General features: G+C 47.9%; 1 protein-coding gene across 1 annotated transcript in view; it reads right to left on the reverse strand.

Annotated features, from left to right (window-relative positions):
• Positions 1-4,370: 4,370 nt before the first annotated feature.
• LOC146800040 (uncharacterized) overlaps positions 4,371-26,887 on the reverse strand; it is a 171,235-nt gene continuing 148,718 nt past the window's right edge. The window contains exon 7 of the mRNA XM_085620943.1: positions 4,371-5,769. Coding sequence (XP_085477069.1) covers positions 4,850-5,769 — 920 coding nt within the window. The 3' untranslated portion in view covers positions 4,371-4,849. The remainder of the gene's footprint in view (positions 5,770-26,887) is intronic.

The raw sequence follows: 26,887 nt of genomic DNA on the forward strand, positions 1-26,887 counted from the left end.
GCAAAATGTTATAAAAAAAAATAAAAGTAATAATTTCTAAAATTAATAAATTTAGTATAATTAAATTACTTCCCACCCTATTCCCGTACAAACCCAGAACCCGCTATGGAACTAAAACGCAAAATGTACTTTAAAAAAAAAAATAGAATTACTTCTAAACATTTTAACACATACATTAAAAAACAAATGCAATAATTACACAAAAAAATAGAACACATATTTAAAATACACACTAAATAACATTCCACTAACTAAAACAACAATTTTTTAACAATATTTTTGCAAACAATATTAATTACGTCGATATTTTTAAAAACGGTTTTACTTACCTTAAACTCTATATTCTTGACAACGATATTGACAGTCAATATTTTTGTATTACCATACTTTGCACTCGATATCAGTGCAAGTCGACATTTACAACTCGATATTATGTCTGTTTACCCTAGCTAGCGTCCGCCTTCTCCATCCCTCAAACTGTTGGTGGTGCTCGGGGATGGCCTGCGACACCGTTGGTGCTCACGGATGGCCTGCGACACCATTGCATACTACCCCGAGATACAATCTTCCTGGTCTGACATCCGCCATGCTCTCACTTCCTTAATTGTCTTGCTGTACCCTCCCTACGCCCATGCACTATATTTTCTTAAGTACTGATGACGTGAGAACGGCTCTGGCCACGCACGAAGGCTACTGACAATGGCTGTAACTACGGATAGAATAAAAAAAATTGCTAGCATTCGTGCCAAGAATTTTCAATTCCTTTAAGGACACAGCGGCGAGGATTATGCTTTCTCTTTCTTTATTGTAAATATTTCACCAGCCAATAAAAATGTTCAACATCTTTCAAAAAAAAAAACTACATTTCCCATAATGCCATGGTGCATATCCACCAATCATAGTCTCTGTGTCCCTACAAGTAGGACCTTTCACGTGACCAACTCCTCTTTCTTTGCCTCAAAACGAGCACTGTCTGTAACTTCTGCAAACGGCCAACTTCAACCTTTCTGAACAAAACCAATCCGACCTCAACTTAAGGTCAACAATGAACCAGGACACAAAGTGTCGACATAGATGCACAGCGTGAAGAAAAATTCACTCTCCTTTCTGTTCTACATCTGCACCCATGCATAAGGGCGGGACGTCAATTAACTGTAATGACAATTACATATTGGGCAGGATAATCCTTGCCTCAGTGTCCTGGAGCATCGTCGGAGACACAGAAGAAGGAGAATACAATCAGACGCCAAGGGTTGAGCTTTCCAAAGGGGGGGTAACCATCAGGATCTCCGCCTTCTGGCGGGAGATCTGTCTCGCCACCAGGGGAATAAGAACAAATGGAGGAAACGCATAATTCAACGCCAGACCAGCATACCTCAACGAAAAACTGTCTTTCTACACCCCGAACTGCCAAATTCGCTCTGCCGACCTCGCCCTTGCCACCATACCACGCATCCACCAAACGACCACCGGCAGCAGATCATTCTCCCACCTGGCCGCCAAGACATGTAACACCCTCCCCGTCCACGTGCGCCAGACCCAGGACCTACTGACCTTCAGGAGACTTCTCAAGACCTGGCTGTTCGACCAGTAGCTGCTTCCCCTACCCCCTTAGCGCCTTGAGACCCTCACAGGTGAGTAGCACGCTCTACAAATGTTTTGATTGATTGATTGATTGATTGAATGTCTTCGACCATTCCTGTGAAAAGGCATCCGTAGCTTTTGCCATACAGTCCGGCCTCCAACTTTAAGAGAATCTCCAGTTGGGGATTGAGCCTGGAGGCAAATAGGTCTATTGTGCATGGACCCCAAATTGAATAAATCATTTGAAATAAGGATGTATGGGGCTGCCAATCGCCGTAATCTTTCAGATGATGGGAATTCCAATCCACCACTGTGTTGGATTGACTGTGTAAGTACTCTGCTATTACTGAAATCTGGTGAGAAATAATGCCAGAAGTCCATGGCTATCTCCACCAACATCGGGGACCTTATGCCACCCAACTTGTTTATGTATCACACTGCTGATATAATGTCCATCCATAGAAGGATGCAACAAGATACGGATTTGGGAGAGAGAGTCCGAATCGCAAATGATTCCGCCTGGAGCTCCACGCATTTGATGTGAAGAGACAATTCCTGGAGGGACAATCTGCCCCGTGGGTACTTCTCCGCAATGGGCTCCCCAACCCCAACGGCTGGCATCGGACTCTATCACTATCTCTGGGAGACCGTTCCAGGCTTCCACATGGCCTAGCCACCACTGAAGTTCCTCTCTTACGTCTTCTGTCAGGGCTATTGCTTGCAAAGACATGACTTGTTTGGATATGGCTACTTTTATTTTCTTAAGTTAGCCGCAGCACCAAGTGATTGACTAGTAGTAAAGTATGCCATATAAATCGAATTACTCATTCGCTTGGTAAAAGATCTCAAGTTGTCCCATGCTATGTATGAACAGCTTTTTTTCCACTCTCTGAGACTTGCAGTTTTGCTTCTTTAGTGCCCGTTAAAGACTACCATTAACAGAATAAAAAAACATGACTTTATAAACCTCTCACACCGACAAGTCACTTACTTACTCAGTTCTCTGGTGCACAAAGAGGGTAATAGGTGTTGGCAGGATGGGCTAGCTCTAACTTTATGAGGTGGAAGAGCTGTCACCTACCACTCTTGAACATCAGAAAGACACTGCAACAGCTCACTCTCAAAGGATTTCATACGTTGTTTGTGCCCCCAGACAGTTGGAGCGAGGACAGGGAGGCAGGATATTCCAGACAACTCTGTAGGAAGAGGACTCTAGAAGCTTCTCCCAATTCAAGTGGGCACCAGGTAAAAATAGAAGACCATCAGATCCAACTCTTCAGTACACTTCCGGAAGATGCAGAAGGACTGCAGTACGGGTCTGTAGCTAGGACTGCTCTGTTACTGTGCTGCGTGAGTGAGAAGGACTAAATCTGCACCTTGTACCCAGGACCACCAGTCAATCAATCAGGATTTTTTCTAAGCGCGATACTCACCTGTGAGGGTCTCAAGGCGCTGGGGGGAGAGGGGGCAGTTCCGGTCAGTCAAAGAGCCAAGTCTTGAGGGTCTTCCTGAAGATGTGCAGGGTGGGGGAGTGGCTGATGTTGATCTGCAGCTCGTTCCCGGTCTCGGCAGTGATGTAGGAGAAGGTTATTCCACCCATTCTTACTCTGCAGATGCAAGGGGGTCCGGCGATGTCGGCGGATCAGAGGTTCCTCTGGGGTACGTGGAAGGAGATTCTGTCATTGAGGTATTGGAGTCTGGTGTTGTGGAGGCATTTGTAGGCGTGGGCGAGTATAATAAAAGTTACTGTTTTCTCGACAGGGAGCCAATGGAGGTTACGCAGGTGCTGGGTTATGTGTTCATGTTGAGGGATGCAGAGGGATGCAGAGGAAGAGTCTGGCCGCGGTATGCTGTATGGTCTGGAATTTGCAGAGCAGAGACTTGTTGATCACGGCGTAGAGGGCGTTTCTGTAGTCTAGTCTGCTGGTTATGAGCGACTCCAAGGGCTAGTTGGCTGACCTTCTGATCAGAGCCTCAGGGACAGAAAAGGTGTCAACCATCTTGAACCCTGCATCTTGACTCTGCCCTATCCAGTCCTGGACTCTTGGAAGTGGAGCTAAACGTGCTCTGCCAGCCCAGCCATAGTCTCTATCAGAACCAACGCAGCCTGACGGAAATTCAACACAGTGCCTTACCGAAATCGATGAAGGGTGACAGCATCGAAGCAAGCCCACACCACAGCCCTCACAGTTCATCAGAAACATGCTGAGCAATGCATTCTGCATGCAGACTTCGCAGCTCTTCAAGGATGCCGCAGCACAGCGCAATACTCCCCACAACCAGGATTTAGGGTATATTTCTCAGCTAACTAACTTGGTCCCTGTATCTGGCCTGCGCTCTATCGCGATCGGCCTGAACTTGTGACTTTGTCTGGGTCCGGTTTGACCAATTAACCACAGTTGGCGCTTTGTGCTTTCAAGCACTATTTTTAACTATACCTTTAAAATTACATATGCCTGGTTGGTGCCGCACAATTGATTACATTTCACTCTATTTTTCTGAATTGGTGTGGGATTTTTCTTGTGTTGTATTTTCACTTTATTTCTGTTTGAAATGCTGCATAAATATTTAACACATGGCCTCTAAGTTAAGCCTGACTTCTTTTGTACCAAGCTACAAGAGGGGTTAGCACAGGTCAATTTGGGGTTTGCTCAAGTTTCACCTGACAAGAGATTTTGGTTGCTACTTGAGTAGGGTTCCACCTCCCTCAAACAGTAAGCCAATTTCCAAATGTTCCATAAAGTACCCTCTTGAGATCTGGCACTCTATTATAGCCTACAACGCACTTTATCAATATTTGCACTTTATTAATATTTGCACTTTATCACATCAAACCGTATGTGTCTTTGGAAGGGGCTAGTAGCTTCATTTTAATAATATAACTTATGCATACAGTTGATCTATGTTTTACAATAGAATTAATGTGTAGAAATGAAAAAATATTTAAACGTAAATCATTTCCAATGTTATCTTCTCGTGTGCGTGTAAAGGTTTCAATTAACTGAAGATGATTTGAATAAATGTATAACACTGTGTCACTTTCCTATGCAGTAATTGGTGATGGAGAGACATTTTCTTTTGTGTGAACATCTTCTCTTGTGTACTGCAGTTCAAGAATGAATGTCCTTGGTGCATTTAAAGATCTGACTTTGTGAAAAAGCTTTTGCCTCACAATCTGTGCAGATATAAGGACTCACTCCTGTCTCTCATTTGGTGCTATAGAAAAGATGACTTTGTAGTAAAGTTCTTCTCATGCACAATGCAGTTAAATGGGTTCTATGTCTGTATGAGTTTGTCGATGGCGTTGAAGATTTGACATGGAATCAAATGTTTGATCACACTTAGTGCAGTGACAGGGCCTCTCTCCTGTGTGCATTCTTTGGTGGACTTTAAGAGTTTGCTTGAGATTAAAGCTTTTCTCACATTCCATGCATTTATAGGGTCTCTCTCCTGTGTGTGTTCTTTGATGCCGTTTAAGATTTGACATAGTTACAAAGCTTTTCTCACACTTGGTGCAGTGATAGGCCGTCTCTCCTGTGTGTTTTCTTTGATGGTCTTTAAGGTCGAACATGCGTATAAAGCTTTTCTCACACTCTGTGCAGTGATAAGGCCTCTCTCCTGTATGTGTTCTTTGATGATATCGAAGATGTGACTTTTGAGTAAAGCTTTTCTCACACTCTTTGCACTGATAGGGTCGTTCGCCTGTGTGTATTCGTTGATGTTCTAGAAGATTTTGCCTGAGAGCAAAGCTTTTCTCACATTCAGTGCAGTGATAGGGCCTCTCTCCTGTGTGTATTCTTTGATGATATCGAAGATGTAACTTTCGAGTAAAGCTTTTATCACAGCTAGTGCAGTGATGTGGACCTCCTACAGTAAGTGTTTCATGGTTTTGATTCTGACTCTTCTCAGACTCTTTACAATGAGAGGGCTTCACTCGAGTAGGTAACCTTTGGTTCTTTTGCAGACTTGCGTTTTCAGTAAAGCGACGTTCAGACTTGGTGCAGAGGTAAGATCTCTGTTCTTGATGAATTCTTTGATGAGCCACAAGGAGTGCCTTCTTGTGGAATATTCCTGCACATTCAGTGCAAGCAAAGCATCCCTCACTCTTGTGGATTATTTGAAGATTTTTTATTGAGCATGTAAAGGACTCTCTGTTGCTCATATGTCCAGTCTCTGATTCGTGCACTGAAGAATAAAAAGAATAGTTAAAAATGTTTAAAGAAAAATATTTTGTTAAAAAAACTTTCTTAAAAAACAACACCACAGCAGTGTAATGTTACAACAGCAACTGGAGAAAAGGAAGAGGATGATGCTATGGGACAGAGTTCTGATGCTGCCATTTACTCTACTAATCTATACCCCATCACCTTCTTTGCCCCCCCCCTTACAAACAAGAGCCTACAGTTCCTCACATTAGCCCAGGAAACTGAACCAACATGCCCACGTTCAACTTTTTCAGATCAGCTTAGTGATTTTCTACTAAGGACTCAATAATCTAAGAGGTACTCCAGACGCCTTGACGCTTGCTAGGAGAGTACAGGTTCTGCAGGGCCAAAATGTGTCCATACGAATAGTCAATGGTGGTGACTAACCTCATTATGTTAGTCTCTGGACAGACTGACACTTCCTGGCAGTTGCTTTGTACTATTTATAATATTAACCTTTACCTATTCTTCTGGAAAGAAAATGTCCAACAAGACCTTTCTTTTTAGAATCAATGTTGATTTCACTTGTCCATAAGAAATCAGAAGACTGTGTGGCATGTAAATAGCATTGTACACATTGGGATTCTAGTGAGATTGCCCAAACTTCTACTGTGGATGTGACACTTATGAGTAGACTTTTCTACTTTCAATTTATATTTATAGTGAATTCTGGTGGGTATTTTACAGTTTTTTCCAATGTTATCAAAAATTGTAAAAACATTGGTTATCGGTGTTTATTCTGTTTTGCTTCATACATAATCATTGGGATGGTGCTTTTCAATTGCTAATAAAGACATGCGGTCACTTTTACTTTCTTCCTTCATTTATCCATATTAGGAATTATTCCTACATACTTCCCTTCTTTGTGTCTTTCATTGAATTAGCTCTTTTAAGTAACTTTTCATTATTTGTCTCAGCTCTCTGGTGGTCTACTTTCCAGTACTCAAACCCTCTTCCTAGCAGTCAAGTCCCACTCCATGTCGAGGATATGCATGAATGGAGATATGTTTGCACCACTTTAGCAGATAAAATGTTAATGGTGGGCATTTCACACTGACCTACTGCCGTGTACTTGACACAAATGGCAAACATTTGCTGAATTAGGTCTTTCTACTTGAGGGAAGAATAAATATCTATACAATGAAAATACAAAGGATAGTTATCTGAGCCTAACCATAACTTACACCCTTGCAATGCACTTCATATGACCTCACATATTAAATCACTCATGACATGGTCAGTGACATCACTCATGACATCTCAAATGACATCACTGATGACATCCACAGAACAACTCACACACCCACTCACACCCCTATACAACCTCCCATACATCTATTCACACATCCATAAAGCTGCTCATAGACAGTCACTCACCCTTATAGCCACACACCCCCATACATCTACTCACCCACTCACCCATAGACTCTAACTCACATACCCACACAACCAGTTACATACATATCCATACAAGCACTCACAAATCCGCTTACTCACGCAAACAGCAATTTACAGACTCACTCTCCAATACAGTCACTCACCCACCCACTCACTCACCCACCCCCCACTCACTTACCGATACAAGCACTCACACGACTACTCATTCATGCATAAAGCTACTCAGTCACTCTCCATTACAATCACCCACACAATCAATCAATTAACCAAACACCCACTCAAACAGCCACCCAGTCACCCATACAGCCACTCACAGACCCATACAGCCACTCGTACATACTCACTTACCAGTACAGACACTCACACACCAATACAGCGGGCCACACAGCCCCTTCCACACTCATACAGTTACTCACACAAACTTATTCACCCATACAGGTACTCACATACCCATTTATTCAACCAGCCATTCACACACCTATACAGCCACTAAGACATCCACTCACACACAGATACACACAGCCACTCACATAACCTATGTTAGAAACAGTATCATTCAGTAGTACAAAAAGTATAGTAATTTAACTTTTGTAGTAACTTGGTAATTATGTTTAACTCTCAAACATTTTAAAAACACTCACAAACACCAGATGATGTCATCAGTGATTTTATGAGTGATGTCACTGACCAGGTCATGAGCGATATAATATGTGAGGTCATACGCAGTACATTGTGGGGGCGTAAGTTACAGTTAGCTCAGATAACTATAACTGCTGAATTTCAGAGGTACTGTACAGGTGAAATCTGAGCCGAACTATAACGTCCCTGGAACCTTTGTTTTTTTAGTGAATGTCTAAGGTTTTTTCAAATTCTATTTCCTAACTATAACGTCTCAGTACCTTTCTTTTATTTTCCAGTGAAGATTCCCATCGTGATGCAGAGTGGGAGGGGGTGGGTTGAACACAGGCCCTAGCATTGTGCTATCCCTAACCAAGCTTACTGCTCCTGCCCCCACCTCCTCCTTGCCATCCACTGTCCAAGCCCATGGCCCCGCTCCCTCAGTACAGCTGGGTGAGCCCAATGTTCTGCTACTGCCCTTCCCGCCTGCCCTAAACAGTTAGCTTACTGCTCCATCTACCTCTACCTCTTCCCTACTCTCTGCTGTCCGAGTCCATGCCACAGCCCCATCCCTCCTGCCTTGCATGGTCTGATGTGCTGCCACTGAGCTTCATTTAGCTTGCTGTCCCTGCCCATTCCTCCTTCCTTCCATTCCACATCATTGCCCTCCTGCTTGGCCTATGCCCCTACTCTCCTTCCCCCTGTCCTCCGATGTCTGTGTGCGTACCCCTACTCCCTCCTATTTGCTCACCATATTTCATGGACCTGCCACCCTCCTATCTACTCTGTTCTGTTGAGCTGCCACTGCCCCACCCATCTGCCTAGCATGGTCAGATGGCTGCTGCCTGTCCTTGCCACCTCCACCCTGCCTGTCCTAGGTCCCGGGTCCATGCCCCTACTCCCTTCCTCCTCTCTTCCATGGTCTATTTTGCTGCCACGCCCTTCTGCCTTGTGCTGCCGCTGCTCCTCCTGCATGCCTTGCGTGATCTGTTTTGAAGCCCCTATCCCTGCCCTCTTTTGGGTATGTCCAGCCCCTACAGCTCCCTTCTGTCTCCATGGTCCTTTGTACATGCCTCTGCCCTCTCCCTGTTGCCCACCATGGCTGCGGTGCTGCCCCTAACCCTCCTGCTTGCCATGCATGGTCTTCAGTGCTGACACAGTGCAGTCCCTTCCACCGTCCCTGTGTGGTCAACTTGCTGCCTGTGAACCCCTTCCACCTTCCCTCCATTTGCTGTGTGTATGTCAATATAGTCTCACTGTAGCCCTCCATGGTGTGTTTTGCTTCCATTGCCCATTCCAGTGCCCATCCTGCTTGCCCTCCATGGTCAGCTTGCTACTCCTGCCCTGCCCCCTTGGCCCCTGCCATCCATTTTCCATGTGCAGATCCCTTTCCCCTCCCTCCTCCTTTGTCTGGTCCGTAGTCGTGTCCCTGCCTGCTCCCTCCTGCTCTTCATGGTCCCTTATGCTGCAACTTTCCCTGCTGTCTGTCCAGTATGGTCAGCTTGCTGCCCTCGTCTCTTTCCCTTCTGCTCTCTGTTGTCCATGTGCATGACCCAGTCCCCTCCATATTGCTTTCCATGGTCCACTGTGCTGCACTGCCATCCTGCTTGCCCTGTGTGGTGTATTGTGCTGTTGCAAAGCCCAACGCCTACCCTGTAAGGTCAGTTTGGTGCCCCTGCCCATCTCCCTCTTGCCCTCTTTTATCTGCACCCATGTCCCTACCCCATTCCTCCTGCCCTCCGTGAAACATATTTTAGGGAGATTTCTTGGCGAAAAAACCTGAGGAATTAATTTTCCAAATTGACTTACATTGAAAAAGAGGAGATTTTAGGCAGGAGACACATAAAATAAAGCACTTTTCGGCTTAAAAACATCAGGAATCTCCTGCCTGAATCAGCTTTGTTGGCATGTATGTAACTCTCCCTTCTGCACTCAATGGTCTTTTAGACTGCCACAGCCTCTCTTGCGTGTACTGCATGGTTGGTTCGTTGTCCCTGCCCTGGTTGGTTTGTTGCCCCTTCTGCTCTTTCCCCTGCCCTTCATGGTAAGTTGTGCTGCCACTGCCCCTCCCGCCTGTCCAGGGTGATCAACTTGTTGCCTCTGCACCCTCCTCCATGAGAGAGTCATATTCTCATAGAAATTATGGTTGGTGCTCTAAACAACTAAAATCAGGACATATTTTCTGAGTTCTCAAATTGAGATAAAACACTTTAAAATAATGTGCTATCTTTATGTTTTTTTCATCCAGTTGATCACTGGATTATAAATTACACTTAAGGAAGCGGATGTAGCGTTATGGCCAGAGCTACAGACTTTGCAACTGAGGAACCAGGTTTGAGTTTTGGTGTCAGCTCGACAACTTGTGATTCTGGGCAAATCACTTAATATCCCCATGCCTAAAACAAAAATGAATGTGTCCTTATGTAACGTAACTGATGGTCATGCAAAGCACTTCAATACCTTCAGGTCAAGTCTGCTCTATATAAAACTGAAAAAAACAAAAGAATTAAGTGCTTTGCACAGTTCTGTCATTGGTCTATACTGCACTATATTTGGGTGACATTTCGGCTCTTTCTTCTCTGGTTGCCATCTTGGGAGACATATTTGTTATAAAGCTACCTAATTTCCGGCAGTAACCTCAATAGAAAATGCTTTCAGTTTTCCACATCAATTCAATCAAGATGACATGATATGTACCACACTTTTGGCATAAATTCTGAATGTTAGCACTGTAGTTGCCCATTAGAACACAGTAGTAATTAAGCTGCTGATCACCTGGGCGTTAACAGGCAGTCTGCTGTTGAAAGTGCATGTTTGAGTCTGCATGTCAGAATGTTTTAATGAAATAGCAGATCACGATATTTGAGAATTCACTTGAAATGTGTCCTAATTTCTTCCTACAGCACTAACCATAATTTCTATGAAACGGATCCCCCTCATTTTTTTCCTTTCTAAATTAAATGTTTTAAGTTTTACCAGTTTGATTTAATCAACATTACTTGTCATAAGCAATGTTCCCTCTAATTTTTTAACTCTGTGTGCGGCAGTGTGAGGTCTCTGTGCGCTCTAGCCATGGCAATGTGCGCCAAAAACCCGACCGCGTGTGAGGGTGCAGCGACAGGGGTTCTGACACTGGAGTTCCTGCTTGATTGTGCAGATAAATGACCTAGGTACTGGAACGGAGGAGGCCTGTTTCATGGGGTAGGCAGGGCCGGACTGGGAACCCAAAGTAGCGCTGGCAATTTTGCCACACTGGCTCCCACCAGAGGCGGGCTGGGGGGTGGGGCAAGTGTCAAGCACTACTGCTTAAACCCGGTCCCCAGCACTGGTGCTTTTGTTACTGAGGGCCCAAATTGCAGCATCGCTGCAAAACTGCCCCCAGTAACACATCTGGCCCCCACTGCTCCAAAACTGACCGCCAGCCTTCCAGGCAAACGCCTGATGCCTGCTAAGGCCAGTCCAGCCAGGGGGGTGGCCTTCGTATTGGTGACTGGCGTACAATGGTTGTGTCATGTTTGAAATGAGAAAGTGCAGAGCATATGCAACCACGACAAAGCTACACCAATATCTATATTAGGAAAACGGAGCAACCGGCCTCATTCCACAGTGCCAGCGAACCTCTTCTTTACTTACTAACTACACAGTGGCAGCTCAGGGACATCTTAAGGACTTTGATCGCCCTCTGCCAAACGTATTTTGAGGGCCTCTGTGTGGATCAGCTTTGAATTTATGATCCAGTTTCATCTTTCTCGTGTCCTTTTGGCCAGATCACAAACAGTGCACAGACACACTGGTTCAAATTCCAAATGTGTTTATAGTTAATATTCAGGATAGTGATGTATTTTTCCAATATTGTAACACAGTAGAAGCCCAATAATACTACTGCAAATAATCACTGACATCCTCCCATTTCTCATATCCGAGATCCTGTTTAAATCTAAAATAATATTTTTTAATGGATGAAACAAAACCACATTTGTCAAAAAATGTCTATAATACAATCTCACACATTACCCAGATTAAATAAATGAAAGGAGAATGCTATTTGCAATAATCTGTTTAAGAATTATTCAAGGTCATCAGGGCAAGACTCTGCAGAACAGAGCTGGCTCTACCAAAGCGAGGGTTACTCCACTTTTTAAAACTGATAATCATAGTTCACTTATCCGCTCAGAAGATGGTTTCTTATATACGCAGGGGGGAATGTACATAGATGTCCTCCATGTGTGCATTCTGAGTCACTAATATATGTTAGTGATTCTGAAAGCACGCATGGTGCTTTTAGGCCTGCTCAGGGCTTTAAGTGGGATGAAAAAACTGGGGGGTCTCAAAGGGGCATGCTGATGTAATTAAGGGCGTGGCGTAAAAACACGTAATCTAAAAATCTTTGCTTAGCATAGTGTGCTGCCCGACCGTTATTGTGCTGCCTCTGTCACTGCATCCAGATATATAATACAATAAGTAACATTATACCTACAACAACCCAGGACTATTGACTTTGCAAATGGTTGTTAGTTGCATAGGATAAATAAGCAACAACTACAGCTTTGTTAAAAATATTGAAAATGCCTCAGTTCTAAAATGATCTATAAAAAGTCCTCTGAAGTTATACCAAAGGCTTTCAGCAGTTGAGATTTTTTTTTACCCTAAGGGTGAGGGCAAAAATGAAGAGCCTGATTGGGACCGGTCTCAGCACCGGCTTAAAAACTCAACATCAGCAGGACCCAGCCCACTTAAAGCCCTGGCCTTGCTGCATGCTTTTGGTTAATAGAGCGTGGCTGCGGGTAGATTGTGTGCATTTTTGAAAGTATACATGTTCATTGCAGCAATTAATATGAATACTTTAAAAAATGTACACAGTCTTCCCGCAGCCACGCTCTATTAACAAGAAGCATGCAGCAAGTCCAGAAGCAGGATGTGTGCTTTCAGAATCACTAACATATCTTAGTGATTGTAAAAGCACACGTCATGTTTTTAGGCTTTCTGCATGCCTTTTGTTAATAGAGGGCGGCAGATTACGTGCCTTTTGGAAAGTGTTCATGTTAATTGCAGAGCCCGACATACTAATACACAGGGCTGCATTTAACATGAGAACTTTCAAAAAGTCACAGTCTGCCGCGCTCTATTAACAAAAGGTGTGCAGCAAGCCTAAAAGCACAATGTGTGCTTTACACGTTGTTCTTTTGTGCTGGCTGGATTCATTTTCTTAATAGAGCACGGAAGGGAGCTGTTTCTGGACCATTGTGAAAATATTTCTGTTAATTGCAGCACCGTCATGCGCTGCCATTAACATAAATATTTTCACAATGGCCCATCAGCCCGCAGCCACGCTCCATTAAGAGAAGGCCTGCATCAAGCCCAAAAGAACGACGTGTAAAGCACACGTCATGCTTTTGGACTTTCTGCATTTCTTCTCTTAAATGAGCGCGGCTGCAGGCTGATGGGCCACTGTGAAAATATTTATGTTAATGGCAGCGCATGACGGTGCTGCAATTAACAGAAATATTTTCACAATGGTCCACAAACAGCCCCCAGCTGCGCTCCATTAAGAGGGAAAAACAGCAGCAAGTGCAGGAGCCACCACAAGCTGGAAATTACAATTTTTCGCTCCGCTCCTTTTCTAAACGCGGCGGCGCGAATGTTCTCCTGAGATGTGCTGTGGATGCGCACTCTACACGCAGCACTGCGCGCTCGAGGGATCAGACGTGCGCGCGGGCGTGCACGTTAGTGGAAACACTGGTCATAAGTAACATTGTTAGCACTCTAGTTGTTCTTTGGAACACTATGGGAGGTTACAGCAGAACACAAGAGAATCATCTCACTGGCTGCTCCTGTTGAAAGTACATGTTTTACTGAGAATGTGAGACTTCATTTTCATACGGCTGAGAAAGACATTGTAAATTTACAGAAAATATGCTCTGCTTTTAACTTCTGGAGTACCTTCTATAACCTCTATGGGAAAATCATGAGAAAACAGTTCTCTCAAATATGATTCATGAAATCTCAGCCAAGGGCTTTTTCACAGGGTAAAAATCACCTAAGAACACATCATAAATCCAAATTTAAAAACTTGTATAGTACTATCAACAAATGATTTATATTGTAACTTCCTGGTTGAAGTACTGGAAGCCAAACAGATCCCACCATGAGATCTGTGCGTAGGCTCCGCCCAGATCGACAAATCTGGCTTTCCTTCAATATCTCCAAAACTAATGAACTGATTTACACCAAATAACAAAAAGGGTGATCTCCGGAACAAAATCTACCTTTCTGCCAAATTTGGTGTAATTCCTTCCAGCGGATTGGGCTGCAGGCGTGTCTTCAGACTATCAGAATTAACATTGGAATCACACTTTTTTTTTTTACCCCACCCTTCTTTTTTCGGTCCATGCTTGACAGATCACCCTGAAACTTTACATGCACAAGACCCAACTTGACATATTTTTCGGCAAATTTCGTGAAGGTTTGTCAAACGGCACCAAGTAAAAAAAAAATTGTTACGGAAACATGGTCCTACCAATAACTACCCACTGGCAACCGCCTAGAAGAATAGCATTTTTTGTTTTGCTTATAACTTTGGCTCTATTTGACAGATCTTCATGACCCCTCATCCCCCCCCCATCCACAAAAAAAGGGCCATCTACCTCTGCTCCTTCCTGAAAAGTTTTGGGGTGATCCATCAAGTCAGCTCCTTCCTGGAAATTTTAGGGGTGATCCATTAAGCGCGCCGGCCGAAATAAAGGAGGAACCCCAAATGCCTTTTCCCCATAGGAAAATTAGAGACACTTACAGCTGAACGGAATTACACCAAACTTGGCAGAAACAAAATCTTGGTCGAGAGCTTTCTTTTTGTGATCTGGTGTAATTCCGTTTAGTGGTTTTCGAGAAATTAAGGCTTCAATACTTGGCATATTTCATGCAGTGAAGGATCCGCAGAGCCGACAGACCTTGAAATAAGATCTGACTGGCTGCTACCACATCAACAAATATATGATGGCAGCCATTTCAGGACTCAGAGTCTCAGTCTACTGTGCTGGAAAAAGGAAATCCACACTGAGGCCAAAAACATCTTTTAAAGATGTTACTGCAAATTTGTGGTGGATCAGTGGTAGAATAAAAACACAAAAAACACCTGTGGTGAGCCAGGGCCCAGTTCAATGTATTTAATGGGGAAGGGTGGAGTGTGACCCCCTTCCCTACGCCTCCTTTAGGCCCTGGAGAAATCATCTCCCAGAGGCCAATTTCTTAAATGGTGGAGGGGCTGTGCGGATCCCCCTCCCCAAACCTACCGGAGGCCCTACAAACCCCACCCACAGGGGCGATGTTTAAATTGAGGGGAGGGGGCATGTAGCCCCTCTTCCCAAGCCATACCATGGCCCATGGACCCCATCACTTGGAGTCACGTTCACTGGTACGCCACAGTCTTCCTGCTCGTGAAAGTGCAGACTGGAAAGTCTCCTGTGCAACCACCGTGCTGGAGCAGAATGTTGCTCCTGCCTGGTGGGAGCACAAATGTTTCTCCCTGAGCTCTTTCAGGCAGGGAAACAGAATTGCTCCAGCTTGGTGGGAGCACAAGAAAAGCTGCTCACGTGGCACCTGGGATGGGTGCTGGCAGAGGGACTGCGGTCTCCCTCCACAGCCTCAGCCGTTAAAAATGCTATTGGGTGCCCCACGTGGTCACTGGGGCACCCAGTCTAAACCAAGAGTACAAAAAAAGGGTTGCATATTCATGCGTAGGCCCTGAGGCTCCCCTCGTGGCCCCCTCAAATACAAGGGTGTCCCGGGGGTGCACCAGGCCACTCAGAAATAAAAGCCCAGAATAAATTAATAATAAATTTGCAGCAGGAGCCGCTCATTTATTATTTCCTCCTCCAAGCAAGGAGTGCCCCATAATGCCCTGCAAGGAGTTGCAATTATTTTTTTGTGCTTCCTGGTGTCCCTCAAAGGTGCAGGGGCCCCACCAAGTTGTTTTTTTGTCAAAGTTCTTTTTATTATCATTTTGGCATATAACTCACAAACGTTCAATACAGGTCAGTCATGCTCATATCACAAAACCATGAGGAGGTTTCACTATAAGAGTATACAGCATTTCCCCGTTTCTCATGGAAATTGTCTAGCCAGATTTGTTATTGCTTGTTACTAACACTCTGAGCCTGTATAACTTCAATTGTTCCCATTCAACCACCCCTCCCTCCATATCTCTACCGCTCCTGCCTAAACGAATCGGGAAAAAAAGATAACAAAACTTTGCAAGTTACTTGGGTGTGATGCTCTCAAGTTGATATGTATATGGATATTTCTTTTTATTAAAGGTGATTATTCAGAACTGGAATAGATGTAATGCTCGTACTCTAGTGAGAAAGGCCACGAGTAGGATCCCCCAGGAGCGATAGCTTATAAGCGGGCCCCATGTATATTCAACATTTTGTAATCATCTCGAAATACGGCACTCATTCTTTCCTTTGTGACTGCTTGCCACAGCCTTGCTTGCAATTGTGTCACATTGGGGGCCTCTCTCTTCTTCCATGCTGCAGCAATTGTCAGTTTAGCTGCTCCTAAACGGAGCAAAATCCCATCCTGATCTGACCCCGTCTGATATTTCAAACAAGAGTCTTGCTGGCCCAGCAAGATATGTGTGGGGGAGTCTGGGAGTGGATATCCTAAAATGTCTTTGATCTGGGCCAAAATCCCAGCCCAAAAGGTTCTTATCGTGGGGCAGTCCCACCATATGTGACGAAAGTCGCCCAGCATGCCACAACCTCTCTAGCATAAATCTGATCTATTGGGAAAAAAACGGTGTCATTTAGCAGGGTAAAGATACCAATCATAGAGAAGGTTGTAATGTGCTTCCTGCAAGCCTATGGAGCGATTGTCCCATTGTATGCTCCCAAAAAGCCATGTGTCGTGGGAAGGGCAGCGTGTGAAGCAGTAGGGAATACAGAAAAGATATTGTGCCCTTATTCGCTTTAACTCCTTTGGTGAAGTGCCCTATTTGCGTGAGTTCCTTTGTTGCCGCCTCTCTAACATTTTGCAATACGGCCCAATGTCGTAGTTGCAAGTAGTGGTAATCTCGTTTACAGTTCCCTTGAAAGGTGAGAATGTTCCAATTATGAAATCGGTGAGACAGGAATAGGCACCCCCTCCTGCCATGCATAGAAAGACCCTTGTTGCTGCACCGGCGGGGAGGCTAGGTTGTAATGTAAAGGAGTGAATGGGGAGGGAAACATTGCCCAGTCAGCCGTTTTAACCACCTCATCCCATACTTGTAGGGTTGTTCTTGTGGCAGTGATAATGTTTGTGTTAGGTAGCGGTCTGCCGATAATCGGGCCCAGCGCTTTAGATCACCTTGTACTGTGCACAGAAGCGGGGGGAAATTGGCTGCGAATAAGCTAGTAATCTTGGGTGTCAGATTGATCCAGAGATATGAAAGTTCATTCTGTGTCCAATGAAAGGGAGTCGTGGACCTCAGCTGTTCCATCTCCGCAACGGGTAGTATTAAATGAAGAATGGAAGATTTGGATAGATTGATACGATAGCCCGCTGTTTCCTCAAAGAGCTTACGTTTTTTCTGTAAAGTGGCCAGGGAATTTCGGGGATCTGTTGAAGTCATTAAGATATCATTGGCAAACAGTGAGAACTTATGATTGACTGACCCGAAACGTATCCCCCTAATTGCTTGCTCTGCCCATATCTTTGCCGTGAGAGGTTCTATCCTCAGTGTGAAGAGGATATGGGAAAAGCGGGCACCCATGTCTCAGCCCCCTCCTCAGCTGAAACGCCTCCAAGCTCACTCCGTTTACAACGACCCTGGAACAGGCAGTCCCATAGCTAGCCTGGATCATAGTGATGAATGACTCGCAGAAGCCTAATCGGCTCAGAATGCTTAATTAAAAAGGGCCAATCCACCGGGTCAAACGACTTCTCGGAGTCTAGCCCGAGTAATACTGCTGGGATGTTTTTTTTTTTTTTGAAACCGTTTATTACAATCTCGAATATATACAGGTATGGGCCTACAACCTTCCGGCCGGCCGCTAAAGTGACAGCAATTAGTGACATATATACAATAAGGCACTTGGCGTTACAGAGACGCTAAAGCAGGAGGTATCAACAACGTGGGCCACATGACTCTGAGCCCACAATACGGTTTCGTTTTATACAACACTAACAACATAAAACCACACCCGCAAGGCAACCCGAGAGCAAGAGTGACAACATATGCTCCTCAAATGGGGGGACCCCAACCATATACTAACATCGAAGGAGGTGAAGGGAAATAGGTCCGGGACTGGGAAAACACTGTGCCCGGGATTGGGGGAGGGGGTCATCTAGGGAGACGGAGCTGGTGAAGCGGGAGGCAACAATGGCGGCTCGCAAATACCCCCGCGGTAGGCGTTCCAGGGGCCCCACACCTTCAGCCACGCCCCAGGCTTACCCCGCGCCACATACACAACCTTCTCTTGGAACATGCACCAATCCATGTGTTCTTTCCAGGCCGACACTGCCGGGGGCCTCTGGGATCCCCACAGTTGAGCGATGTCACGTTTAGCGATCATATAACCCAGCGTCACCCATCGCGTCTGTGGAACCGAGTAGTCGGTTGGTTCCCACACATTCAGCAGGCATCTCCTTGCTTCAGGCACCAGCACGACATGCGTAACCGCTCGCAGGACCTCATGCACACCACGCCAGAATCGCTCCACCCTCGGACATTCCCACAGAATATGTAAAAAAGTCGCCAATGCACCGCACCCACGCCTACACAGTCCATCCTCGGCATAGCCCATACGCAGAAGCCCTGGCCCCGTCATGTACACCCGGTGAAGTATCTTAAGCTGGACGAAGCGAAGGCGAGCCGGGATGGCCACCTCCTTCGGGGAGGCCACCGCGGAAATCCAGTCCTCGTCGTCCAGCTCCAATCCATCGGCAACCCAGGCCTCGCGGAGCCCAGTCAGTAAGCCCGAGCGGTCATTAATCAACTTCTTGTAGATGAGGGAGATCGTGCTGTCCGGAACGTGGCCATCTAGCACTCCATTCCTCCAATGGGGAGGACTCCGGGATGGCAGCCACGTCTGGGAAGACTGAACCCAGAGCGTGACGGACCTGCAGGTATCGAAAGTATTCACTGCCCTGCAGCTGAAACTCCGCCTGCAGTGTCTCAAATGTTTTGAATCCTCCCCTCGTCCAGAGGTCCCCCACTGTACTAATGCCTATCGTGTCCCACCTATCGAAGCCCTTCGAGGTCCATAGGGAGCCCAACCTCTCAGACGCATACAACGGTGACGCCCGGGTCAAACGGTCCTTCCATCCCATAGCTGCATTGGCCGCGTGCCATACTCGCACCATGACACGCGTGGGTCCCGTAAGGCGGGAATCGGGCACGCTAGTATAGAGCGCTCGATTATAATCGCCACCGGGCAGGAGCATCTTGTCCATTTCAAATGCCGGGTTTAAGGCGGGCCCGTAGAGGCCATGATTAATTGCAGCTAGTTGGGAGGCCCAGTAATACCGCTTAATATCCGGGAGGGCAATCCCTCCGTCATACCACGGGAGCGTCAACTTTGCCAGGGCTATACGCGGCCTCCCGTCCCAGAACAGGTGGCGCTGCAAACTCTCCACCTCACGGAAGTAACGCGCCGGGACCAGATCCATCGAATTCTGGAGAGCATACAAAAAGCGCGGCAAGGACATCATCTTGAACAATGCCGCCCGGCCGAGCGGTGAAAGCGGCAAGCGCCGCCAGCGCGCGACGTCCTCCTTCAAGCGCTGGAGGGGGGGGAAGCAAATTCCGCTCGTAGCGGGCCACCGGGTCCAGCGTAATATAGACGCCCAGGTAACGAAACCCCTGCGAGGCAATCTGGATCGAGCAGCCCCGCGGGAGAACAGGAGCCTCCCCGGAAAGAACATAGATACAGGATTTAGCCCAGTTGATGACAAGACCTGAGTTACGGCCGAAGGAGCGCAGAACATCGACCAGGACAATCAGTGATTTACGCGGGGAGGCTAAGTACAACAGGATGTCGTCGGCGTAGAGGGACACGCGGTCCTCATACTCAGGGGTCCAACGGAGACCACGGATAGAAGGGTGCCACCGCAGCCACTCCGCCAGGGGTTCCAAGGCCAGTGCAAACAAGAGCGGTGACAGGGGGCAACCCTGTCGCGTGCCCCGTCCCAGCACGAATGGGGCCGAGACTCGACCATTCACCACCACCTGCGCCAATGGGTCAGAGTACAACAATTTGACCCAGCTGATGAATCCCGGGCCAAATCCAAATTTCGCCAACATCGCCCAGATGTACGGCCACTCGAGCGTGTCGAACGCCATGGTGGCGTCCAAGGACGCCAAGATGGCCGGCTCCCTCACGAATGGAACACGCGCGAGCACCCCGTGCAAGCGCCGCAAGTTAAGAGCCGTGTTGCGATGGGGAATGAAGCCGGACTGGTCTTGGTGGACCAGATCGCCCACCACGCCGACCAGCCGGTTGGCAAGCACCTTGGCGAGGATTTTAGGCTCCGCATTCAAGAGCGAGATCGGCCGATAGGATGTAACACGGTCTCGCGGTCTCCCCTCCTTGTGGATAACCACGATGGTAGCTAGACGTTGGTCCGGCGGGAGGGAGCCCCGCGAGTGGGCCGCAAGGAACATCGCACGGAGGTGAGGTGCCAGTACATCCGGTCGCAGCTTATACAATTCGATAGGAAGGCCATTCGGGCCCATGGCCTTGCCCGAGGCGACCGAACGTATGGCGAGGGCGATTTCATCCGAGGTGGGAGCGGCATCCAACGAATCCCTGTCCTCCACTGAGAGCGAGGGCAGCGCGATGTCCCGCAGCAGGGCATGGGAGTCCTCCTCCGAGCAGGGAGAGACCGGAGAATATACCTCGCGGAAATAATCCGCGAAGCAAGAAACAATGCCTTCCGGCTCAGTAATTCGTACACCATCCATCCTCTCAATCAGCGGGACCACACGACTAGCTCTCTCCTTCTTATCCAACCACGCAATCAGTTTGCCAGCCTTATCACCCACATCATACAGTCGCCCCTGTTGCTCTCTGCTAAGGCCCCTGGCCGCCTCCGTGACGAGGGCCCTATAGGCCGCCTGTTTAAGGTGTAAAACATGCAGCGCCGCGTCAGTCACCCCACTCCCCAGATCCCCCTCCAATTCAGTAATTTCGGCCTCCACCCGGGTCACCTCCTCCTGTGCGCGTCTGCGGGCATGGGAGATAAAGGAGAGGGCCTCCCCTCTGAGAACTGTTTTAAAGGCTTCCCACAGGGAGATAGCCGACGGAACGGACCCCACATTCTCCTCAAAATACCGTTGCAATGATTTAATCAGGTCAGCGCGAATAGTGGGGTCACGCAGGTACCAAGCATTGATTGGGGCTACCCTGCCCTCTCCCCTCGGGAAGACACCCAAGTGCAACAGGAGCGGGGAATGATCTGAAATACCCCGCGCCAGATGGCGCACCTCTCCCACCCTCCCAGCATAGGCCGCAGGGACAAGGACATAATCAAGCCGCGAGAGGCTACCATGGGCACCCGAATGGAAGGTGTACTGCAGCTGGGTGGGATGCTTTAAACGCCAGCAGTCCACCAATCCCAGTGTGTCCAAAAGGCCCGCTAACCACGCCTGTGCCCGGGGGAGGTCCCTAGGGGGATGACGATCCATAGTCCCAGAAGCCACCGCATTGAAATCCCCCCCAACCACCAGAAGCCTCCCCGGGAGGTCAAGAAGGAGGCGTCCCAGATCTGCAAAGGTGGTGGACTGTAGCCCCGGTGGGACGTACACAGAGACAAAGACAACTACCCTGCCCTCCATCCTCCCCACCAAGACAGTGTAGCGTCCCCTCTCATCATGGCGCACCTCGTCTATTTCTAGCGGGAGCGAGGTCTTGATCATGATGCCCACCCCCCGCGAGCCTGATGTGAAGCCCGAGTGGGCCACCAAGCGAAAGCCACGGCGATTCATGGCACAAAAGGAGTTACCAATAAGGTGTGTCTCCTGCAGAAAGACCACATCAGGCGAAATCCGTTTCAAATACTGCAGGACCACACCCCGCTTGATCCTATCACCCAGTCCGTTAACATTCCAGGACAACAAAGTCAAATCCCTACCCCCCATCACATAACGAAGCCATCATTTGTCCCCCCCAGAGCATCTCAAAAACAACAATACAATAACGGGTTTGCCTTGCGGTAGAAACGAACCACACCCCACCCCAACCCACCCAACCCAACAGAACTCCCCCCCACCCTGCACCCCTGCATGAGCCCAAACAGCCCCCCCAAAGTGCAGTGTGCCTGTCGCCCCATAGATAAGAAAACTAACTAGTCCCCCAGAGGAGGAGGGAGATCCCCCAAGAGACCCCACACGACCTCCACAGGAGGGGAACTTACCCTAACAGTCAATAGTGACAACAACGCAGTCCAGAGCAAGGCCTACCATTAGTCCCTCAGTCCTGATCCGGCGGGCCCTCCCCACCAACCGCACCCCCCCCACCCCCCCGGTCCCGATCTCCGGGCAAAGTGTCTAGCCAGTCCCCGGCCACATCGGGTCGATCAAAAAAGTGCGCGTGGCCATCCACCTCCACTCTCAGCTTTGCTGGAAAAAGCATCGCATGTTTGAGATTCAGGTCCCTTAGGCGACGTTTAACACCGAGAAAGCTCAGTCTCTGCTTTTGGACTGCCGGAGTGAAGTCAGGATAGAAATTGATGTCCATATTGTCAAGTTTGACCGGCCCTTGTAGCCTGGAAGTCTGTAGGATAGCGTCTCTGTCCCGAAAATTGAAGATCCGGGCGATGAGAGGCCTCGGAGGGGCTCCAACCTTAGGCCTACACCCGGGGACCCTGTGGGCACGCTCCACCGCAAAGAATTTACTCAGCCCCCGAGGCTGGAGATGGGTGAGAACCAGGTCCTCAACAAATAGATCCGCTGCCTCCGCCTCGCGTCCCTCCGGCACCCCGATAATGCGGACGTTGTTCCTCCGGGCCCGACCCTCGGAATCCTCCAGCCGACGATTCATCAGGGCGCTCGCCTGGCCAAGCCTGCGCACCTCCTGTTGGAGGGCCGCTACGTCCGTTGTGAGGCCCGTGGTAGAGTGGGCCAAAGAGTCGACCCGGTCGTTGGTTTTAGACAAATCAGCCCTCACGAGGCCCACATCCACGAGGACCGAGTCAATCTTCTGCGCCAGAGTGTCGAAGCGCTGGTCCACCGAGGCCTTCATCTCGGCGATGGCACCCATGACGTCTCGGAGGGTCAGGTCCGTGGGCAGAGCGGAAGCATCAGTCGGGCCCGTGGGGGACCTACGCGGCGCCTCTGGGGATCCCTTCTGGAGGGTGTAGCGGTCCATACTGTTGGATTGCTGGGCCGCGCCACGGCGGGTCGATTTTATCTTAGCCCGATCGCCATCTTGTTTTGTGGACATGGTTTCAATCCCCAGGACGAGTCAATCTCCTCAAGAAACGGGGGGCCGACAATCCAGTTCAAGGGGTCCAGGGGGGAGCGACCACCGCTCCGCAGGACGGACCGCCGCTGGCGGACCGGCAGGGCACCCCAGCGAGACCACACCACCGCACACCGCCCCGCAACCCAACCTCGCCTGGCAGCAAGGAGGGCGCAAAAGCGAAAGTGAAAGTGCGGGGTACGCGAGTCACCCAGCCTTGCCCGCCGCTGTTGTTCACTTTGTGTCCGGATCGCCCCACAACTCCAGTACGGGGGGCCGGTGTAGAGAAGGCCGCAAACCTCAATCGATGCTCCTGGCGGTGTCCGAGGTCCGATTTAAAAACGGAAAACGGGCGTCACCTCTGCTCGGGCTCACAAATACAGTCCCCTCATCTGGGACAGGATTCTGTCAGGATTTATGCAGGAGGTCGCGGAGGTCCTCGGGAGCCTCGCACCTACGCGGCCATCTTGGTTGCGCGCTAGGCTCCTCCCCCGGGATGTTTTTTTTATTGGCTTTCTCAATCAAGTGTATTACTCTCTGTATGTTATTGTGAGCTTGCCGGCCTTTAATAAAGCCGGATTGATCTGGATGATCAAATTGGGCATGAAATCTTCTATACATGTGGCTAAGATCTTAGAGTAGAGCTTTGCGTCAAGATTAAGGAGGGCTATGGGCCGATAGGAACCACAGTTCCGCAGGTCCTTACCTGGTTTTGGCACAACTGTGATAATTGCCTCTCTCATCGTTGTTGTCACTATCCCCATTTTTGCTATGTGATTAAAGAGAGAGAGGTTAGATGAGGGATCAGTTCTACACTATACATTTTGTAAAAATATGCTGAAAGCCATCCGGGCCCAGAGATTTGTGCAAATTTAATGAGGCGATGGCCTGTCTAACCGCTTCGTCAATGGCTTCCCCCAAGAGTTTATATTGTGTGTATCACTTTCGGCAGATCTATCCCCTGTAGGTATTCCTGTTGAGCCCGAAGGTCTGCCCTATCTGCGGTATATAAGGTTGAGTAGAATTACCCCAGTACCTGCGCCTTTCCCCATTCCGAGGTTTCCAATTCTCCTGAACGGAGGCGTAGCTCTCCTATATATTCATTTTCCCTGCTTATCCTCTTTTGCCTCGCAAGGTGTGCCCCCACCTTATTGCCCTGTGAGTAAAATGTTTGCTTGATCCCAAGAAGTGTGAGCTCTGCCCTATTCGCATAGATTGCGTTCAGTCTCCCCTTTACTCTGTCACTTTTGTCTGAATGGCTAGGGTAGGTGTCTGCTTGTGGGCCTTCTCTAAGGAGCGTAATTCCTCCTCTCGGATCAGTTTGTCCTTGGTCCTTTGTTTATTTAAGGATGAGTTTAGTGCCACACATTGGCCTCTCAGGACCGCCTTAAAGGCATCTCAATTGTCGGAAGGGGATGTTTCCGGAGGAGTATTCATATTTTTGCAGAGCTCATCTTGTGACGTCCTATCTCTAAGTAAAGCCTGGGGAAAGAACCAAAGTTTACTTTTCGGCAGGAGCTTGGTCCACTCGAGTGAGATGCTAACTGGTGCATGGTCCGATATGGTGATTGAGTGGATTTCTGCCTGCTAAATTTTGTGCATAAGAACTTGATTGAATCTAACCTGGAGTAAGTGCGATGGGCATGGGAGAAAAATGTGTAGTCCCTATCTCTAGGATGTTTCTCCCTCCAAGCATCAAACGCCACACAGCTCGTCAACGGCGTGTTTTAGGCCTTTTGTGAAGCTGCCCATTTCTGTCCTGCGCGGGTGTGTACTGTCTGTACCAGAGTGCCAGGTAAGACTAAAGTCTACCATGAGGATGACATTTCCTTCTGCAAAAACTCATAGAAGTGTAAACAAGGTTGAGATATGGGTTGCCTGATTGACGTTAGGAGCATAGCTCGCTGCTACTGTGCATACCCGCCGCCCAATTCTCCCTTTCACCAGGAATATTCTCCCTTCTTTAGCTGTTTTGTAGCCCTCAGGTTGGAATTTTAATGCTTAGTGGAATAAGAGCGTCACCCCATTATGTTTCGTCAAGGTGGATGGTTGTCTATCAAAGGGCACGTTCTATGTTTTAGCCTGTGGTCCTCTGATCTTTTAAGTCTCCTGCAAGGCCACTATATCATAGTGTTTGGTCTAATAAATACTTCCACAGTTTGTGTCGTTTGATTGGAGTATTCAGCCCCCTAATATACCATATGAGTACTGTAAGAACCATTATGCTAATCGTGGGAATCCCTCCTGCCTCTGGTTCAACACCACTCCCCAGCAACCTTTCCTCCTTGGAACCGCTCCTCGTTCTATAGACACTCCCCCTTCCACTACTTCACCAGCTAAAATCTTCGATATCCCATGATTCAAATCTTCATAAACACCTTGAGTACCTGCACCCAACATAAACAGAGAATAAAAACCCCAAGTAGTACTAATTGGGACAACAGGTCCCCAAGTTAGTCTAATGACACCATAGTTTATAGCTATGGGGCGATTCAGACCAATGACCCTGTCTCTATTGTTGCTTTCACATGCAAGAACCATATTCGTTGCTGCAAAATTATTCAAGGCAATCTCCCATTATCGAAGATTTCTGTAGTTTGGCAGTCTGGCAAGTGTTCATTGGGGAAATACGTCCCCGCCAGATTGAGGAAGGCAATGTCCTTGGTGAATATTAGCACTCCTTCGGAGGCATAGTCCCATATATGCTGCCCATTGCCTCGGCCACCTCTGAGCCTATGTCAGTACCCAGGTCTCATCTCATCACCTCTTCTGCTTGTGAGATTGCTTGGAGAGCCAAGGGCCCCCTCCTGTAGCTCTCAGGGAGGCTGTTCCAGCTGCTAAGAGTTCACAATCTGTGTCCCTATACTCTTGAGGTGCCACACCCAGGAGCTTCAAGGCATCATCTAATTCTGTAAAGTGGTAGTTTCTGTTTTGGAATTTGAAAGCCAAATCCAAATGGGTATGTCCAGCGAAAGTTGATATTTTCCTGTCTAAGTTTACTGTTGAATACGTGCCAGTGTCGCTGGGGCCATATCCTGAAACAGCAGGCAGGTGGCTTTCTAAAATGACATGGTCTCTCTTTTCCTGGAAGCTTGCAGATCGCCTCTCTTGTTTTGAAAGAGTGCAGTTTGGCCAGGATATCTCTCAAATGCTGTTTCTCACGTGGGAGCAATCTTCCCACCCTGTGTACTCTATTTTGATTTCAGCTGTGGGGGGGGGGAGTCTAACAGTTCCACGAAGAGGCCTATCACAGAGGCCTTCAGATCTTGTCCCTCCGTCCCTTCCTCCACGTGCCAGATCCTAATGTTATTTTGGTGAGATCTGTTCTCTAAATCTTCGTCCTTCAGGATAGCCACCCACAGCTGGGTTTGAAGAGAGGCGGTAGTTTAATTAATGCGCTCCACACTTTGTTCCAGCTCTGTCAGTTTCTCGGAGAGATCAGCCTTCAGCGTCTCTAAAGAGGATGCCATATCCCCCTTGAGTCCCTCCTGTAGTTCCTTCTTGAAGTAGCTTAATGAAGCATGGAAGTCCTCCTCCTTCGTAAGCACTATTGTCTCCAGCTCTCCATGGTCTCGATGGTTCCCACCAGCCTCTGTGGGGGCAAAATTGCTGGATACCCTGTTGCTCTGCTGTTTTTTATGG

This window comes from Triturus cristatus, chromosome 8, assembly GCF_964204655.1.
Source record: "Triturus cristatus chromosome 8, aTriCri1.1, whole genome shotgun sequence".
In the NCBI taxonomy this organism is placed as follows: Eukaryota; Metazoa; Chordata; class Amphibia; order Caudata; family Salamandridae; genus Triturus; species Triturus cristatus.